This window comes from Dermatophagoides pteronyssinus, unplaced genomic scaffold, assembly GCF_027571235.1.
Source record: "Dermatophagoides pteronyssinus isolate colony J.1.1.1.1 unplaced genomic scaffold, Derpt_VIB-CSIC_2022.12 sq0020, whole genome shotgun sequence".
Taxonomy (NCBI): Eukaryota; Metazoa; Arthropoda; class Arachnida; order Sarcoptiformes; family Pyroglyphidae; genus Dermatophagoides; species Dermatophagoides pteronyssinus.
The window spans coordinates 318,549-338,958 of NW_027461544.1; the positions used below are offsets into that span (position 1 = coordinate 318,549).

At 28.7% G+C, this 20,410-nt stretch overlaps 7 protein-coding genes across 7 annotated transcripts; 4 read left to right on the forward strand and 3 right to left on the reverse strand.

Moving 5' to 3' along the window:
- The first annotated feature begins 83 nt into the window (after window positions 1–83).
- On the forward strand, window positions 84–1,568 carry LOC113790965 (uncharacterized). The gene is made up of 2 exons (XM_027340675.2): window positions 84–292; window positions 347–1,568. The coding sequence occupies exons 1-2, from the start codon at window positions 129–131 to the stop codon at window positions 1,482–1,484; spliced, it is 1,302 nt and encodes a 433-aa protein (XP_027196476.1). The 5' UTR covers window positions 84–128; the 3' UTR covers window positions 1,485–1,568.
- On the reverse strand, window positions 1,476–3,266 carry LOC113790963 (mitochondrial outer membrane protein SLC25A46-like). The gene is made up of 3 exons (XM_027340673.2): window positions 2,704–3,266; window positions 2,451–2,629; window positions 1,476–2,386 (listed from the first exon to the last, which is right to left on the reverse strand). The coding sequence occupies exons 1-3, from the start codon at window positions 3,118–3,120 to the stop codon at window positions 1,588–1,590; spliced, it is 1,395 nt and encodes a 464-aa protein (XP_027196474.1). The 5' UTR covers window positions 3,121–3,266; the 3' UTR covers window positions 1,476–1,587.
- A 7-nt stretch (window positions 3,267–3,273) lies between these two features.
- Srp68 (signal recognition particle 68) lies at window positions 3,274–5,431 on the forward strand. Its single transcript, XM_027340672.2, has 5 exons — window positions 3,274–3,447; window positions 3,507–4,201; window positions 4,270–4,830; window positions 4,904–5,038; window positions 5,104–5,431. Exons 1-5 carry the CDS (start codon window positions 3,363–3,365, stop codon window positions 5,353–5,355), a joined length of 1,728 nt encoding a protein of 575 aa, XP_027196473.1. The 5' UTR covers window positions 3,274–3,362; the 3' UTR covers window positions 5,356–5,431.
- On the reverse strand, window positions 5,376–6,910 carry Coprox (oxygen-dependent coproporphyrinogen-III oxidase). Its single transcript, XM_027340676.2, has 2 exons — window positions 5,910–6,910; window positions 5,376–5,841 (listed from the first exon to the last, which is right to left on the reverse strand). The coding sequence occupies exons 1-2, from the start codon at window positions 6,770–6,772 to the stop codon at window positions 5,475–5,477; spliced, it is 1,230 nt and encodes a 409-aa protein (XP_027196477.2). The 5' UTR covers window positions 6,773–6,910; the 3' UTR covers window positions 5,376–5,474.
- Window positions 6,911–7,355: 445 nt separating this feature from the next.
- Window positions 7,356–9,334, forward strand: PIG-C (phosphatidylinositol glycan anchor biosynthesis class C). The gene is made up of 4 exons (XM_027340674.2): window positions 7,356–7,856; window positions 7,920–8,120; window positions 8,182–8,659; window positions 8,717–9,334. Exons 1-4 carry the CDS (start codon window positions 7,460–7,462, stop codon window positions 8,970–8,972), a joined length of 1,332 nt encoding a protein of 443 aa, XP_027196475.2. The 5' UTR covers window positions 7,356–7,459; the 3' UTR covers window positions 8,973–9,334.
- Window positions 9,319–15,677, reverse strand: LOC113790960 (solute carrier family 26 member 10-like). The gene is made up of 7 exons (XM_027340670.2): window positions 15,149–15,677; window positions 11,792–13,065; window positions 10,624–10,862; window positions 10,212–10,551; window positions 10,034–10,129; window positions 9,864–9,970; window positions 9,319–9,801 (listed from the first exon to the last, which is right to left on the reverse strand). The coding sequence occupies exons 2-7, from the start codon at window positions 12,986–12,988 to the stop codon at window positions 9,354–9,356; spliced, it is 2,427 nt and encodes an 808-aa protein (XP_027196471.2). The 5' UTR covers window positions 12,989–13,065; window positions 15,149–15,677; the 3' UTR covers window positions 9,319–9,353.
- Window positions 15,678–15,751: 74 nt separating this feature from the next.
- Window positions 15,752–20,397, forward strand: LOC113790968 (uncharacterized). Its single transcript, XM_027340677.2, has 3 exons — window positions 15,752–17,669; window positions 18,070–19,398; window positions 19,725–20,397. The coding sequence occupies exons 1-3, from the start codon at window positions 15,894–15,896 to the stop codon at window positions 20,292–20,294; spliced, it is 3,675 nt and encodes a 1,224-aa protein (XP_027196478.2). The 5' UTR covers window positions 15,752–15,893; the 3' UTR covers window positions 20,295–20,397.
- The last annotated feature ends 13 nt before the right edge of the window (window positions 20,398–20,410 follow it).

Sequence of the window (20,410 nt, forward strand, 5' to 3'; positions counted from 1 at the left end):
TTTTGTAAATTTAAAAATCACTAGATGGCGATAGCTGATGTGATAATCAAAAGAAAAACGTGCTTTCCACGGCAAAAATAAAAAAACATTGAATTCCTCGTAAATATTCGGATCGAAAAGAAAAAAAAATGGATAAAAATTTAGTTAATCATCAGATTGTTTCGATGCGAAAACCAGTGAAAATTGCTCGTAACCGTATTTTTCAAAAACTTTATCGACAAATTAATCAGATTAAGAAGAAGATTATTAAATGGGAAAATCTTGACAATGTTGATAATGATACAAAACAAAAGTAAGAATTTTTTTTCCTATAGTTTTCTAAATCTAATTTTTCATTTTCAATTAGACATTTAAATGAATTGAATCGTAAATTACAATCAAGACAAATTGATGCAAAAGAATTGAAACCAATTACACCGGATACAATTTCCAAACAGGCTTTAATTCATGATGAAGAATATTTTGATTCATTATTGAAAAAGTCAAACATTCCAGTCGCCGATCGATTAATAGCACGTGTTTGTCAACAAAGACAAATTCAATTGATTGTAAAGAAATTTCGCCTGGAAAATCCTGGCTGTGAACAATGGTTACCCGTACAGATTGAACTTTGGGAAGAAAAACGTCAAAATAAATTTGGTAAAAATTCAACCAAAACTGCTGTTGTTGATAAACGACAACAGAATGGAAAAAAAGATAAACCGAAAAACATTTCGCCTACTGTGAATAACATGAAAGAAAAGAAACCAAAACAAGAATCACCGTTAAGCGATTCAAAAATGCCATCTACACCAAAATCGGCAATGAAAAAATTAAATCCAAAATCGTCATCGTCGAAAAAATCGCCAAAATCTTTTACACCAACATTTCAGGTTACACAATTGAAACAACAACAAGAAGATAATCAAATTTCTAATTCTGTAAAAACTAAATCTGCCGTAATCAAAAGAATTGATTTGAATTCAAAATCAGATATAATTATCGACGACGATGAGGATGACATCAAAAATGATGACCAAGAAATATCTCCGAAGAAAACACGTATAAATGATGGATTTTTTCTCGGCGAACAAAACGATAATCAACTGAACGATAATACCGAACAAGATTTCATTCAAATGCGTGATATATCCGATGATGATGATGATGACACTGCGAATGCAAAACATAAACGATTTAATGGTGGTGGTGGTGGTTATAAAAAGAAAATTTCCCAATCAACTTCATTCGATCGATCATCATCGATGAATAATAGTAGAAAATCATTTATCAATTATTCAAAACAAAATAATAAATCATTTACACCGAATGTTAAACGTCAAAGATATTTTGATGTTGATAATCAACATCAAACTAAATCATCTGATTCAGCTAAGATTCATCCATCATGGCAAGCCCGAATGCAATCAAAAGAAAAGCAAAAAATTTCCATAGATTTATCTGGGAAAAAAACAACACCAAATAAACATATAAAATTTTCATAATTTATCAATCGATTATTTATTGACTATTTTTATTATTATTATAATCATTATTATCACTGACAATAAATAAAATTTTATCCAATAGTTATCCCAAAAACAAAAATCAATTATTCAAAATCATATCAATACAATAGGTAGTCAAATGGATGATTGATGCTTGTACTGTATATTGTAATATCAGTGCACCAAAACCTTTAAATAAGCCACTACTACCTTCTTGTTGCAAAATTGTTTGATAACAATCCGATGCTGAATCATAATTAGTTATTAATGGTATAACAGCAGTACGACCATCAACATTATCGATTAATGTCCGGGTTCCTTGTAAAAATAATCGATAAAGTATATTTTGAAATGGATACATTATTATATCGGTCAATATATGTGCATAGAATGAACTTTTCAATTCATTCATTATTGTATTATCGGATAATTTTTTCAATCGTATTGTTTTTGTTGTCGTTGTTTGATCAATCGTAGTCAAATGTGATGGATATGGTTCATCATATAGTTGTGATTGTTTCAATTGATATTCAGTTGGGATGGTTGTTTTTGATTGAACTAATTTCTTTTCAATATCCGAATCATCAAAGTAGTATTGTAGAATAGCTTGACGTATGAATGAATGCAAAACATAATAACAAAGATGATATATAATGCTAGGACCAATCAAACGATATATTGGTAATTTTCTATCTTTACGAAAATGTACAATACGTAATAAACCTTCTTTAATATGTTCCAATGGATATGGTGATTCACCAACAATCCATGATTGTACCATTTCAATACTACTTGAACAATAAAATGGTGTTACAATCATTATGGCTAAACTTTTCAATGCTAAATGTTTAACAAAACGAATCGATAACAGACTTGCAATTGAACCAAAATCAAATTCACTGAAACAAAATGATTTAAAATTAATTAATTAATTTTAAAAAAAAAGACAAAATTTATAATTACATTGGAAATTGCAACAGGTTATAAATAAATGATTCAGTTCCAACAAGAAGAACATGATTAATTAGTACAGTGGGTAAACCTTTGAAAAATGTTGATATTCCTTGTTTACTTTGTAATCGTAACATAAATGGTATGACAGTGAATGGTGTCAGATGATAGGCATGACTTCGATTGTTTACCTTTTTGATTTCGAAAGATAGCAAAAAAAAAATTGAAGTTAAATTCATTCGAAATTTAAAATAAATTTTCAAACCTGAGCTTGTCGACGAACAACCATAAATGGATGACTAATAACATATTCATTTAATAATGAAATTATTGATAAAATATTTGAACGAGAATTTTCAATCAATGCCAAATCATCTTTAGACGCTGATAGCGGTCTTGATGGATTAACAACACCAATCTGTTTATTACCTAATTGATAATCAAAATCATGAACTTTATAAGTAGATTGTTCATCTAATGTTTGAATTGGTGATGGTGGTTCGAAATATGATTGATTATCATGGCCAATATCATTATCCGGAGGACGAAAAAAATCCGAAAAATTTGGATCATTTGTTTGAGCTAATTGTGTTGATTGTATGAATGTTTGTGATGGTTGTGATTCTTCCGAAAACAGATAAGGATTTCTTTTGTTTGAATTTTTCGGAATATAATCGGACATTGTTTCGAAACGGAAAAGATGATTTATTGAAAATTAAAACATTTGAACTTGGAATTTGTTGAAGAAAAAAAAATGATGTCCAACCTCCTTATGATTTTCAGAGAGTGGGTGATGGACGAAATCCAAAAAATTCTAATCGATACTATTCGTTTTTTATTTACGACACGTTTCGATAAACAACATTTTTTGCTTTTGTTTGTTTGGATTTCCTTAATCAAATAATTTTTTTATTGTTTAAAAAAATGGAAGAAAAAATTGAACAAATTTCCAATCAAGAAATATCAACAACAATCAATGATGATCAGAATAATGTTCTTACACTTGAAGGTTTGTTGTTTGTTCATTTTTCCCTTTAAAATGATAATTTTTCCTTTACAAATCATCAGTATTATGCATAATTAAACAAAGTCAACTTCAACATGGTTTGAAACATGGTGATTATCAACGTTATCGACAATATTGTGCAAAACGTTTACGAAGAATTCGTAAAGCATTAGGTTTTGTTCAAAGTGTTGGATCAAAAAATCGAACAATTTATCAACCGAAACCAGTTACACCACAGATTGCATTCAATGATGATAAAATTCAAAATTCCAAAAATGCTCACAAATATCTTTACATTCCATTGATTTGTGCTGAACGTAGTTGGGCATATGCTATGCAATGTAAACAAGAAGCAAGTACGGAAACTCGTCGAAAATTTCATATGATTCGACGTTTACGTAAAGCTGTTTATTGGTCATCCAGATTACGTGATCTTTGTAATGATGAAAACAGTCGGTGTGATGCACGAACCAAATTGGAAACCTGTGCATATGCTGATTATTTGAAAGGTCTTTATCATTTTGAATTAGATCAATGGCAACAGGCATCCGATCTATTGAATTCGGCTAAAAATATTTATGAACAATTATATAAAGTGTTGAAAGATGAAGAAAAAATGAGCTGGTATAAACAACGTATCGATGAAATTAAACCAACATTAAGATATTGTGCATTCAATATTGGTGAACAAAAAATTGGTGCCAAAGAATTGATCAAAGAAATTAAAAATGATCAAACATTATCCAATAAAATTGATGTAAGTTTTTTTCGGCTGAATTTTGTTGGTTTTTCCTGAAAGTTAATCCTTTTTTCCCTCTCACACAGCAATTGATCAGTCAAACATCGGAAAAACAACCAGATTCATTCGATATTGAATGGTTGGGTAAAACAATGTTTATAAAACATGATAAAATTCTTGAATTTTTAGAACAACTAAAAGATCCAAATAATGATTGGAATCAACTTAATTGTTTTGAACAAATGATTTTTGATTGTCGTGACTGTCTGCAATTATTACGTGATAATAATTTAGATAAATCATCACAATATTTTTATCTTACTTATTTACGTTTGGATTTAATTATTAAACGAAATCGTTTACTAATAACAACATTACAAAATCCATCCGATCTACTCCGGCAATATGAAGCAATTATTGGATGTTATAATGAAATTAAATCAATGAATCTATCACAATCATTTACGGATACATTTTTAGTGGAAAAATTTTTGGCTGAAATTGATGCCGAAATCATTGCATATAAAGCATATCGTTGTTATTATATTGCACATGTTGCAAAAGAAAATTGGAAAGAATCAATTGCAATGTTAAATCGTTCAACATATTATTGTCAACAATCAATTGAAAGTGAATATATTTCCAAGGTAAATTACGTTATATAACCCTTTTTTCAACAAAAAAATATTTTAAAATCTTAATCAATTTTCACAAAACTAGGAAACTAAACAAGAAATACAAAAATTATTGAACAAAGCAAATACTGAAACATTTCAAATTTATGGTGAAAATATTTCAAAAGATACAACCGAACAATTGGCAACAACACCACAATCACCGATACTTGGTGATAAGGTAATTTTTGGTGATTTTTTACCCTTAATAATTTCTGTTTTTGTTTTTTTTTGAAATTTCATCAGCCATTGATTGAACGTCTTGATACATTCATTGATGATCCAGAATTATTGAATGGAAATTTATCATTTGTAAAATTTCCATCGGAATATCGTGCTATACCGGCTAAACCTTTGTTCTTTGATTTAGCTTTGAATCATATCAAATTTCCTAATCTAGATGAAGAAATTAATGCTAATAAAGCACAACAACAAGGTGGTCAACAAGCCGGTCTAACCGGTATGGTTAAAGGATGGCTTGGTGGTTGGCGTAAATGAAAATTTTCATTTTAAATTGATTTAAAAAAATATCAAATTCTGAATTTAATAAAATTAGTGGTTTTTTGCTCTGGAATTTTTTTTGTGTGTTTGTTTTCAGTCCATCACTATTTTTCTTGTCAAACCCATTCACGTGGATTTTTTAAAACCTCCATCAATTTGGATTCTTTAGAATTTTCAGCAACTTGATGTTGATATTCCCAACGTGCAACTAATGGTAATGACATTAGTATACTTTCATAACGTGCACCAGGTGTCATTAGGCCAAATTTTGTACCACGATCATAAATAAGATTAAATTCAACATAACGACCACGGCGAATTAATTGCCATTGACGATCATTATATGAATATGGTTTTCGAACATTACGTTCAATAATCGGTATATATGATGGTACTAATGAATGTGCACAATCTTTAATAAATGCAAAGGCACGTTTTTGATCCGGATAATCAATGTCATCGAAAAATAGTCCACCAATACCACTGTTTGTAAAAGAAAGAAAATTACAAAATTAATAAATTGACAAACAGAAAAAACAAAAAATACAAACCGTCTTTCATTACGATGTGGAATATGAAAATAATCATCACACCATTTTTTAAATCTTGGATAATAATTTGAATCATGTTTATCACATGCTTGTTTTAATTGACGATGAAAATGCCGGGCATCTTGTTCATCTAGAATATATGGTGTCATATCAGTACCACCACCAAACCACCAATGATTTGATTTTTTATCTTCATTTGATTCAATTTCAAAATAACGAAAATTAAAATGTAATGTTGGTACATTTGGATTCCGTGGATGAATAACTGAACTAACACCAGTAGCAAAAAATTTTAATGGTTCCGTAGTGGAAAGATATTTACCACGTGAACGCATTTGTGCAGCTGCTTGTGGTGGTAATTGTCCATGTACAACCGATATATTAACACCAGCTTTTTCAAATACGGTACTATCTTGTATGATACAAGTGATACCACCACCACCTTCTTCTCTCAACCAACGATCAGATTGAAATCGTTTTATTTTTGTTTCATCAATTTCATCCGTATATTTTTGTTCCATTGATTCCAGTGCTTGACAAAATTCTTGTTGAACTTGCATAACAAATAATTCAAATTGATGACGCATTGAACCATTTTTTGCTAATAATAATAATTCATCTTTTGGTGTTATTGATTCGGACATAAATTCATAATTTGAATTATAAGGATTATCATTCGAAGAATTCGACAAACCAAAAAAACTTCCAAAACTAAATGCCAACATTGTTTTCTTTTTATGTTTCATCATCATCATCATCATCGTTGATGAATGATTTTTTCGATAAATTTGATGACATTTTCTGGTAAATTGACAGATAGCCAATGAAGCCAAACAATGAATATTTGAATAATGATGTAACATTGTTTTTTTCGTTTTTCGTTTCAGAATTATTCAGTCGGAAAAAATGAATCTTTGAAAACAGATCAGATCACATGTGGAAAAACAAAATGAGCTAACCTGAAAATCAAATCAGCTGATTTTCGAAAAAAATTTTTCGTCTTCACCATAAGTCTTTTCAATCAATCAATCAATCAATCGATGTTTGATTGTTTGATGGTGGTTGGATTCAAATTGTGATTATTTTATCAACAATTTGGCTTCCATGACATCACAGATTGGAAAGAGAGAGATCGGCATATGCTGCTTGCAAAACAGTATACAGATACGCGTACAACAACAAACACACGCATTTAAGCACAAAACGAAGGGCGAGCACAATTTGCCACCACCACCACCACCAATAATAAACAACAGAAAAAAATCCATTTAGATTCTAAATTTTAGAAGATTACCATTGACATTATCAAAAAATTTTTTTTATATTGTTAATTTTTTTCATTAATGTCGGCCTACTTATGGCATTTTGCATTTTGCATTTTGTTTGTTTGATACATTACATTTCCTTTCAGATGCTACTCCCCTCTCTCTCCAGCAAAACAAAAAACAAAAAATCAATTTTTTTGTTGATAAAAATCAAAACGATATGTATCGCTCAAATTTACAATTACCGATCATTCTGTAATTATCATCATTCAAAAAGAAAATAATATGGTTGGATCTATACCCGATCTAATGGATCATATTAATCCATTTCAATCGATGACTAATGGTTATATTTCTTCAAATAGCAGCAGCAATAATCATCATTTAAATCATCTAAATCATCGTCGTTCATCCAAAACAATCAAATCGAATCATCATATTGTTACTGCTGCTCATAATAATAATGATTATTGTCAACAAAAATCAAAATCAAAAGATTCATTCCAATTTGATTCGAATGGTCATCATCATAATTCATCGATTAAACAATCAGTATCATCATCAACATCATCGTCTAGTCATAGAAAAAATCATAAAGAATGGCAAAAAGTTCTTTATAAACATCAAGGTGTTCCGGATAATTATGTTCCACCAACATTTCTTAAAGATTTAAGAAAAAATGGTTTGTCCTTTTTGATTGATTGATTATTTCATTGATTTTAATGATAATTTTTTCAAAATTCAGTAAATTTACGTCGTTTTCATTTAATGGAAATAATTATTGCAGCTAGTATTGTTACACAACAGATAATATTGATTGTTATTCTGATTATGATGTTTATCTATTTTGATTCCTATGATCAATATGATCATATTTTATTTACAATTGTTGCTTTAGTCACCATATTCTTGTATTCATTTATATTTATTTCTTCGAAATTTCAAGGTAAATTCAATCTTCTTGATTTGTTTTTACAACTTTCTCACCATCTTTTTTTCACCTATAGAAATAATACAGATAAAAAGTTGTTTAATATTTTTAATCGCCTGTTTTACAATGAGTCCGGTATTAAAAACATTAACCGAAACAATCAGTACGGATACTATTTATGCTCAATGTACGATAATGGCATTTGTTCATTTAGCATTTCATGATTATGGTTTGGATGCAGCAATGGTTAGCCAATCAATATCATTGAATGCAATATTTTTCGCTTCGGTTTGTCTTGCATCACGTTTATCAACTACTTATCATGCTTTTGCTTTTCTAATATTTTCTACCGACCTGTTCGTATTGATCAGTTTATTATATCAATCATTCGAACGACGAATAAAATTATTTACAACAATATTATTTACAATTATAACATTAACAATCATTCTATTAACATTTGGTTTGGTTGGTTTTTTTGCCTCGATAATATTCGTATTATTTATTAATCTAATTTGTCCGTATATTTTTCTTCGTATGCAAATATTGAAAGAGTAAGTAAAGTGTTAATTAATTTTTTAAAAATAATTAACCCCCACTTACTGTTGTAGTAATATTTATGGTCCTTGGGATGAAGCAATAATCGATCGAAATGCATTAAAATTTTCAACAAAAAATTTTCAAAAAATCAATCAACTAAATGGTTTTATTCATCATAATCATAATCATCATGAACATCATCATTCAACATTGAAAACAACAACCCATGAATCATCGAATCCATCATCACCATTATCAAGTCCATTAATGATGAATGGCTCAAATATATTTAGCAATATTTTTACAACGACCACAACCGATTCCTGATATGTTTGTTTTTTTGTTTGTTTAATCATTATATAATCAACCCCTGTGTTGTTTTTTTGTTGATTTTTTTTTGTTGTTGTTGTTGTTGATTTTCTTATTATAAAAAATTTATTTATAAAATTGTAAAAAGAAACTTTTGGAAATCATTTTTTTCTTCTTCTTCAAAAATTATAGTCAAAGATTGGCAACACCACCACCACCAGTGTGCCACACTGCCATTTTCAATTATCCATGTCATTATCATCATCATGGTGATATTTTATTTGGTGGCTGTTTTGAGCTCATCAAATGAAATAATAATAATAATTTTTATTAATGAAAATTTTCGAAATAAATAATTTTAAAAATTATAACAATCAAAATTATTTTGTTTTGTTTTTTTCACCAATAATTTATCACAGCATCATGTATGGTTGGATATAATTTACAACTATATTTTGAATGTTTTTGAATTTTTGTAAAAAAATCGCCCGTTTTTAATGTATGAATAATATGATGTGGACAATTTGCTAAACATGTTTGAATTTGTTTGGTTTGTAATGATTTAATCACTTCGATCAACATATCGATACCAGTTTTATCGATAAATGGCATACCACCAAAATCCAGAATCAATGCTTTAAAATCATGACAATCATCATCATCATCATCATTGTTATTGATTAATGAATCAATAATTTTTTCTTTAAATGAATCAACATTTAAATAAAATAATGGTGAACAAAAACGATAGATTTTTACGCTTGGATATTCCAATAAATTATTGTAGCTATCTTTTTCCAAATAAATTTCTGTTGATACTAAATGACCAAGTATTGATATTCTAGGACTAATGGATAAATGGATTAAATAATAATGGTGAAAAAAAGGCCTTTTCAAAAAAAGACTTACAATGTTAATTTGATCAGTATAACCAATATTGATGAAATAATTCCAATAATTAGACCATAATCAATATCAAGAATAATTACCGATAAAAATGTAATTATCCATGCAGCCTATTTAGTCAAATTTTTGAAAATTGCCATTGAAATTATTTTCATTTTAAATCAAAAACATACCCCATCTAATCGTGAAATAAGCCAGAAAATTTTTACATCACTTATCTGTAGAAACATTGATTTCAATGCCACCAATACGATACATGATAATGTAAACTAAGCAGGAAAAAAATGTTTGAATAAATTAAACTAAATTTTACAAAACAAACAAACAAACAAAATTTAAATATCAATTTACTTTAGGCAAATGATATAGAAATGGTGCTAGAAAAAGCAACACTGTTAATATGATTATTGATGATATAATACCGGCAATTTGTGTTTTGCCACCAATTTTTTCCTGTAATGTTGAACGAGATAAAGCAGCCGAACATGGATAGGCCAGGAAAAATGATGAAAATATATTGGCCGTACCAAGTGCAAATAATTCTTGATTCGGTCGAATATGATGGCCATGTTTTTTGGCAAATATTTTTGCCAACGATAATGAAACGGCAAAACAAATTATACTCAGAATCAATGAATCGAAAAATATGTTTGGTATCAAATCGAATCGTGGTACAGTTGGTTTTGGTAGACTAGAGAGAAAATTATACATTTTATCATCATTCGAACAAATTGACATTGATTATTGAAAAAAAATTACTAACCCAGTAGGCACGTTTTTAACAACTTGTATATCAAATTGATGATTAAATTGAAACAACCATGACAACAAAATCGTTGTTATCACTAAAATAAGGTCAATCGGTAATGGAAATGAGGTGAAATGTTTCAATCTAGATTCCAATAACTCTTTTGAAATGATTAATATTGTAATGGATATTATTGAAAATATTAAACAGTATAAATTGATTTGATCATAATGTTTAGCCAATATTATCCAGGTCTGTCGGTCAGCAATTTCATTTTTTTAAAAAAAAAGAAAATAAAAATAACAAAAATAGAAAATTAACGACATTAAACATTTAGATATGGTATAAAATTAAATTTAAAAAGATTTATCAATTTAACACACTCCGTGTTCACACTTTAAAAAGGGGAACAAAAATGAAATTAAAATCATCAATAACTAAAACATTGATTATGATCAATAAATCATCCGTTTTTTCATTTCATTTTTGGTTCATTTCATGAATGGTAAAAGTGATAAAAGTCATTTTCATCATCATAAAAACCGATATTTTAGAAAAAAACCATAATTGATTTATTGAAGAAAATTAACAACAATTTTATAAAAGCGTATCATCGATATTTTTTTCAAAAAAAAGAAGCTAATTATAGTCATAATATTTGTCGTGAAAAAAAACTATAAACAAAAAACAATTAGAATAAAAATAATAATCGAAAAAAAAAGATAAAATCTCTCTTTCTAATTTTTGTTTGCTATGCAATCTTCTTTTTTTTAAAGAAAAAAACCAAAGGAGAAATTTCTTGTTCGTGCAATGACAGAGAGCGAGTAAAAGAACGTTCATTTTTTATTTCGTTCATTTGATTGATGATCATCATCGAACCTGATCGATCAATAAAGTGGATGTGTGATGTAAAGAATAATGAACCAGTGGGCAAGATTTTATATCAAACACCTTGTATACTAATAAAAAACTTGTTAATTATTATTATCTCGCTAACAATGATGATTACTATCTCTAAGACTTTTTTTTATTCCTTTCAAAATGTTGTTTTTTTCACCCATAATTCTTTTTTTCTTTTTTGGATAATAATTTTAAAATTTCTTTTTCTTTCTCAATAAATAAATTCACTAGCTCGAAGATAAGAATAGCCCTATAGAAGATTCAAACATGAGAAGACACATACCTTGATTAATTTTAATGGTCCACTTTTAGCTAATGTTAAATTATTATAACCAAAAATTGATGATAATTGTGATGTAGCAACATGAAATGCAACAGCAGTTGAAAATGCTGATACAAGTTGTTCAGATAGAATCAATGAAAGTGATCCTAAACGCATTAATGCCATTATTATTTGAATAATACCACAAAGTATACAGACACTGGTTAATATTTCAAGTGTGGTTGGTTGATTATTGTTGTTGTTCATCATCATCATCATCATTGGCGTATTGACAGTTGCTAAACTAGATTGTGTTGGGGTCATTGTAATCATCATTGTATCATTTTTTGGTAAAATATTATCATTATTATCAAATTTTGCTCCAATTTTCATAGCAATATTATTCAACATAATACTAGCAATAGCAAATGTACCAATCGATATATGTGGTGATGTTCCTAATAATGCATAAATTAATACCGGAAAAAATGATACATATAATCCATGTACAGGTGGTAAACCGGCCAACATTGAATATGCAATACCTTGTGGTATATGTAATATTGATATAGTAATACCGGCAATAATATCTGGACATAAATATGAACGCCATTGATATTTTGGTAACCATTCTACAATAGGAATATGTGAACGTATTGAATTGATTGGTGAACAACGACGACAATAATCCGAATTGAAATTTTCAATTGAAATAATTTTCTTCATTCGTAACAATATGGATGAATCTTGATGTTGTTGTTTTCCAAATTCATTATCATAATTATTCATTGTTTTAACTTTTTCATCAACCAATGAATGCATTTGTAATACATTTCTACTTATTTCAATATATTTATTCTGTTTGATTCGATCAATACTAGCCGAACCACCACCACCAATACAATCATTCTTTGAATGAAGATTATTACAAAAATTATTATTATCATTATTCATTTGATGAATAAAAATTTCGAAATTTTCATTCATTGCTGGTGATGATGATGATGATGATGATGGTTCAATAATTTTTTTAGCCATTTCTGGCTGTGATGATTTTGTTGATGATGATGATGATGATGTTGAACACCATGATGATCTTAATCCAGAATTCTGTAAATTCGAATTGGATAATAATATTCTATCCGGAAGTGATAATGATGAACATGATGTTGTTGATATAAGTTTTTGATCATTTGAATTATCATTTTGATTAGACATTTTTTTATCGAAAAAATCATTTATTTTTGTTATCCACAAAATGGACAATTGTCATTGATAATTAAATTATGGTAAATCTGAAAGTAAAAACAAATAGCAAATTATCAATTGGGAAAATAACATACACTTTTTTATCAAATTAACACTTCATTTTCCAAAAATAAAAATCAAATCTTTTACATTCAATCCGAAAAACGATGTGATCATTTCGAATAGCAATAAAGAATTGATCATCATCATCATGTTGTTGTTGCTTTTGTTGATTCGATTTCTTCATCAATGAATGAATGAATGATGATGGGTATTTTTCAAAAATTTTCTTCTTTTTTTTTCTTCGCTTTCAATAACGAATTGAAGAGCGATGAATGAATGAAAGAAAAAGATTCTCTCCCTTTCATTCCTATTTTTTCTCTTCTCTTTTTTTTCTTCAACATCAACAACAACAACAACATCTCATTTTGAAACTAGTTTGTTTACCTGTGTGATGGTGGATGGATAGATGAATTGCCAATAAATTTACCTTTATCTTCAAATGAACAAATATAGTGATTAAAAAAAAGATTGAATGAAATATGACTGATTAAGTGAAAAATTGACTGTTTAATAATAATAATAATAATAATTTTTATCGTTTGGATCTTTTCAACAACAACAACAACAAAAAAACTAAGAATATCATCTTTGATCTGAGATTTAGATTTAAAATAACGGTCATTATTTTAATATATAGTCTTTTAAATTTACAAAGAAAAGATTTTTTCGTTGCGAAAAATCAATAAAAATTTGATTTATTAAATTTCATAATAATCATCATTATCATTGAAAGAATCTGGGCAATTTATTTAGTTATAATGTGAATTATTAAAATGATTGAATTACATTTTTAAAATGAAAAAAACTACCATCATCATCATCATCATCATCAATTCGACATACATTCCATTCATTTATATGTAATGAATCATATTGGTTTACTCAACAAAAAAAACGAAAAAAGAAATTTACCCAGATTTTTTAAAATGTCCAATTGACCTTTATTTTGGTATATACCCAACTCATTTAAGATAATTGACAAATTGTACTTTAAAAAAATAGCTAAAAAAAACAAGTCATTAAGATGATGATGATGATCATCATCATCATTCATTCATTCAACGACATTATTATCACGAAATATTTACTTAAAGGAGGGTACATTTATCTATCTATCTATCATTATCATCACTACCATTATCAACAATGATAATGATGATTTCCCGATACAATTATCTTGATACGATTCAGTTGCTGTTGTTGTGATTACATAAAAAATACCACAACCAAAACAAAATAAAGGTCAATTGGAAATATCAACATTTTTTTTTTTTTGGAAAAAAATGTAAAATTCAAGCAACAAAATAATAATAATGATGAATACCGGAAAAAATAGACAAGGACAAAACTGGTCTAACATCTTAATGATGATCGAACCAAACGAAACAACAACAACAATAACCACATCTAATTCTATTAAAGAAAAGAAAAGAAAATATTTTTTGTTTGTTTGGTTTGCCAGAATGACAATGCTATTCTTCTTCATCGTTCCTATTATTAATCATGTATTTTTTGTTTGAAAGAAACAAAAAATGTTTGATGAATAATAATAGCAAAACAAACACTTCAAAACAAGGAAGGGGAAACACTATTATCATCATCATCATCATTAATTTTAAAAAAACTTTTTTGTCTTTGTATGATGACAACAACAACCCTTTACAATAATAATAATGAAATAACAACCAAAGTAGGATGCAATAACTAAAAATTGGCATTTACATTGATGAATTAAGTTTTTTTTTAAAAAAATTTTCAATTTGTTTCGGAAGTTTTTTTTTGCATTTCTTTCTATCATATTCATAGTCAAAGTCATCAACCTAACCTAACCTCACTCGACTATGAATCACTGTCATAGTCATAGTCATCAACCTAACCTCACTCGACTATGAATCACTGTCATAGTCATAGTCATCAACCTAACCTCACTCGGCTATGAATCACAGTCATAGTCATCAACCTAACCTCACTCAACTATGAATCATGGTCATAGTCATAGTCATCAACCTAACCTCACTCAACTATAAGTCATCATCATAGTGAAGAAAATAAAATTCAACTACTTACCCATATTTATCAATTTATTCATCCATTTTTATCGATGATTGGAAAAATTTGCAAATGTTTTTGTGTTTGTTTATCACATACAAATAAATTACCAGGAAATAATAATCATCACCTTCATTATACAAGTTTAGATAATGATAATCATCATCAACCACAACAACAACAAAAATAATGATAATGATAATGCGGTTGTAAATAATAATAATAATGATATGTATGGCGATGATGATCAAACAAGATTAAAATTATATCGATTTTTCTCACTCGATTCATTCATAAAATTTGAGCTGAAATTCAAATCGGATGGTGGTCTTGATCATCTTATTTCTTGATGCAAAAAATAAACCACTACAACCAAAAGATATTTGATCAGATAAAACAGCTGTGGTCGATATAAACACAACCTACAACACGATGAAAGGTGAACCACACACACACACAGACAAAACAGAACAGAATGTTCGATTCTATCGTCGTCAAAAAAAAAACGTTCGAAATTTGAAATGCGCCGGTTCGATTCGAATTTTTTTTTCAAAATTCTATATATCTTTTCAAGGGCAAAAGTGTCGCCATCTCTCGATATTATTCTATACAGACAAATAGATTCTTTTGTGTTACACGTGTCGGCGAAATCTGTATTTTTATCCAAAAAATTTTTTTTCAAAAACATTTGAATTCCTGAAGTTCTTTTGAATTTTCTAAGTTGACTGAAAAGCACAAACAACCATAACAACAACAACCAAATATGATTAGTATTCTGAAAGAATTGGAACGTATTTTCAAGAATGCATTTGAAAAAGCATTTCCAACATTGCCGAATGTTACTGTTGAATTTACTCGTAGTGATTATGCTGATTTTCAATGTAATAATGCATTAAAATTGAAAAAATTATTACCGGATAAAAAAAACCCGGTTGAAATTGCTAAAATGATTATTGATTCAATAGAATCGAATAATATTATTGAAAATACTACTGTTTCGGGACCTGGTTTCATAAACATTACCATAAGTCCGAAATTTCTTTGCGATAAAATTTTGGAAATTATCCTGAATGATGTTCATATTAATCTTTGCAATTCGAACGGTGATGGTGATGATAATCGGCCAATTATTGTTGATTATAGTTCACCAAATATTGCCAAAGAAATGCATGTTGGTCATTTACGTTCAACAATTATTGGTGATAGTGTTGCACGTTTATTGGAATTTGTTGGCCATAATGTTTTACGTATCAATCATATTGGTGATTGGGGTACACAATTTGGTATGTTATTAACACATTTAATGGATACTTATCCAGATTTTCAATCAAAACCACCACCAATCGAAGATTTACAAACATTTTATAAACAATCAAAAAAACGTTTTGATGATGATGAAGATTTTAAAAAACGTTCATTAGAAACAACTGTTCAATTACAATCAAAAGAACCAAAGTTGATTGATGCATGGAAAATGATTTGCGATATTTCACGTAAAGAATTTGCTGAAATTTATCAATTATTAAATATAAGTAAAAATCTGATTGAACGTGGTGAATCATTTTATCAGGAACGAATGATTGATGTTGTCAAAGATCTTGAAGAACGTGGATTTTTAGTGGAAGAAGATGGTCGTAAAGTTTTTTATCCAAAAAATTCAAAAGTACCACCATTAACCATTGTTAAATCGGATGGTGGTTTTACATATGATACATCAGATATGGCTGCTATAAGACAACGCGTTCAGGAAGAAAATGCATCACGTATTATCTACACTACGGATGCCGGACAGGCTGTACATTTTAAATCATTTTTTGATTGTGCCGAAATATGTGGTTATTATGATCCAAACAAAGTACGTCTTGATCATCTTACATTTGGTGTTGTACTTGGTGAAGATCGTAAACGTTTTAAAACACGTTCCGGAGAAACTGTTAAACTTAAAGATTTGATTAATGAAGGTTTAGAACGTTCACGGCAAAAATTATTGGAAAAAGAACGTGATAAAGTTTTGACCGATGAAGAAATGACCATTGCACAAAAAGCAATTGCCATCGGATGTATAAAATATGCTGATCTTTCACATGATCGTAATAATGATTATATCTTTAGTTTTGATCGTATGTTAGATGATAAAGGTAATACGGCTGTTTATCTTCTTTATACAATCACTCGTATACGTTCGATTATAAGAAATTGTAATTTGAATCGTTCGATCAACGATATTGGTCAAGAATTATCCAAGAACTCTTCATTTCAATTGGATCATCCAAGGGAGATTAAATTGGCAAAATTTATTCTAAATTTTCCGGATATTATCATACAAATTGTTGATAATTTATATTTACATCTTTTATGTCGTTTTCTATTTGATTTATCAGTAATATTTACCGAATTTTATGATCAATGTTATGTTATTGAAAAAATTGATAATAATGAAACAAAAATCAATTTGAATCGTGTAATTCTTTGTGAAGCAACCGTTAAAATTATGGAAACTGGTTTAAAAATTTTAGGAATTGAAACTGTGGAAAAAATGTAATTTTTTTTAATTTTTTAAAAATAATTTTTTTTGAAATGAAATAAAATTCGAATCATGACTATCCTAATCCAATCAGTTCCAATGATGTATAAATAGACATTGTCCATGTGATTTATTTTTTTGTTGTTGAAAGTATTTTTCCAAAAACAAAAATTCTCATCACCGATCATTAATCATGTTATCTCGTAATTCGAAAAGAATTTTACAATCCTATAATACCAAAAGATTATCGTCAAATTATTTATTATCATTCAGTCGGAAACGTCATGATGATTCATTGAAAACAACACCATTATCGCAACAACCTGAAAGTATGTCGATTGATTGGAGAATTACATTTGATTTGATTACATAATAAATTTGTATTTTTACAGATTTCACTACACCAATTTATCGTAAAACTGAAAAAGATGAATTGGAAACAAAAATCACAAAACTTAGTAATGGTTTAAGAGTTGCATCACAAAATAAATTTGGTCAATTTTGTACAATCGGTACGGTTATTGATTCTGGTTCACGTTATGAACGTAATCATCCAAATGGTATATCACATTTTATTGAAAAGTTAGCATTCAATTCGACTGAAGATTTCGATAGTAAAGATTCAATAATGAAAATATTAGAAAAATATGGTGGTATTTGTGATTGTCAAGGTTCACGTGATACATTAATCTATGCTGCAAGTGTACATTCAAAAGGTTTAGATTCAGTTATGCATCTTTTATCTGAAGCTGTTTTGCGACCAAAATTTACTGATATGGAAATGGAATTTGCACGTCGTATGATTCAATTTGAACTACAAGATTTAGATATGAGACCAGATCCTGAACCAATTCTACATGAAATGATTCATTCAGCAGCTTATCGTGGAAATACATTGGGTTTGAATCGGCTGTGCAGTGAGGAAAATATCAATATTATTCAACGAAATGATCTTTTTGATTATATAAATCTTTATCATCGTCCCGAAAGAATGGTTATTGCTGGTGTTGGTGTTGAACATGATCGTCTGGTAGAATTGGCTGAAAAATTTTTCGTTCAACGTAAACCAATATGGGAATCCGACACTGCGATTTCCACTCAATTAAATCGTAGTATTGAATTAGATGATTCAATATCACAATATACTGGTGGTGTAAATGCCGTAACAAAAGATCTTTCCGATATTAGTCTTGGTCCAACACCAATGCCTGAATTGGCACATTTTGTTATCGGTCTGGAATCAGTATCACATCAAGATTTGGATAATTTTGTTCCAATCTGTGTTCTGAATATATTAATGGGTGGTGGTGGTTCATTTTCAGCTGGTGGCCCTGGAAAAGGAATGTACACCAGACTTTATACACGTGTTTTGAATCTTTATCATTGGATGTTTAGTGCAACAGCATTGAATCATTCATATCAAGATAGTGGCCTGTTCTGTATACATGCATCAGCACATCCAAAACAATTACGTGAATTAGTTATGGTAATTTTGTCGGAAATTGTTTCACTAACTAATAATGGTATCAGCAATGATGAATTGAAGCGGGCAAAAAATCAATTAAAATCAATGTTATTAATGAATTTAGAAGCTCGGCCGGTAATGTTTGAAGATATTGGTCGACAAGTTTTATCCAGTGGACAACGTCGGCAACCACAATTTTATATTGATCGTATTGATAAAGTTAGCGAAGATGATTTAATACGTATAGCACGGGAAATGTTAAAAACTCGAGCATCAATTGCTGCACTGGGTGATTTAAAACAATTACCAACAATCGATGAAATTGAATCATTATTACAGAATAAAAATGGTCAAACAATTTCAAAAAGATTTCAATTATTTCGTTGATTGACTTGTTTGTAACAACAACAAAATAATCTAATTTTCTAATTTTGTTTATTTGTAATAAAAAAAACAAACAATAATCCTTCGTTTACCATATTTATAGTAGTTTCGGTTGAATGAAAGAAATTTTTAAAATAAAAAAAGTTTTAAAAGAAATTAAAAAAATCTATTTGATGAGTTCAGATCGTCAAACGTCATCATCGTCATCGTTTCAATCAAAGACTAATCGAATTCATCAAAATAATAATAATCAAAATAATCAACAACATCATAGACAAATTAGCCATAGTAATAATAACCGTAATAAAGCAATTATAATATTGAATAATCAATTAAGGCAATTATTGAAAAAACCAAATGATCATTTTAGTGTTGGTCTGGTTGATGAATCGAATATATTTCTATGGGAAATAATGATTGTTGGACCACGTGATACACTGTATGAAGGTGGTCTATTTAAAGCACAATTACAATTTCCATCAAATTTTCCGGATTCACCACCAAAAATGCGTTTCTTATCCGAAATGTGGCATCCAAATATTTCAAAATCTGGTGATGTTTGTATATCAATTTTGCATAATCCAAATTTACAAACATTTGGTTATGAAGAAAATTTACAACGTTGGGCACCAGTTTATTCTGTGGAAACTATTGTTATGTCAGTTATTTCAATGTTAAGTGATCCAAATGTTGAATCACCGGCAAATGTTGATGCAGCCATACAGATGCGTAATCATCCGGATGAATATGCTAAACAAGTTCGTTTCTTTACACAAAAAACATTGGAATGAACAACCAAACAAAAAAAAAGCTTGCTTGTTTGATTTTCTGCTTTGAATGTTTTGTGAATGAATAAAAGTCAACAACCTTTGTTGTTTTTGTTTTTTTTCTTTATTTTTGATTTGAA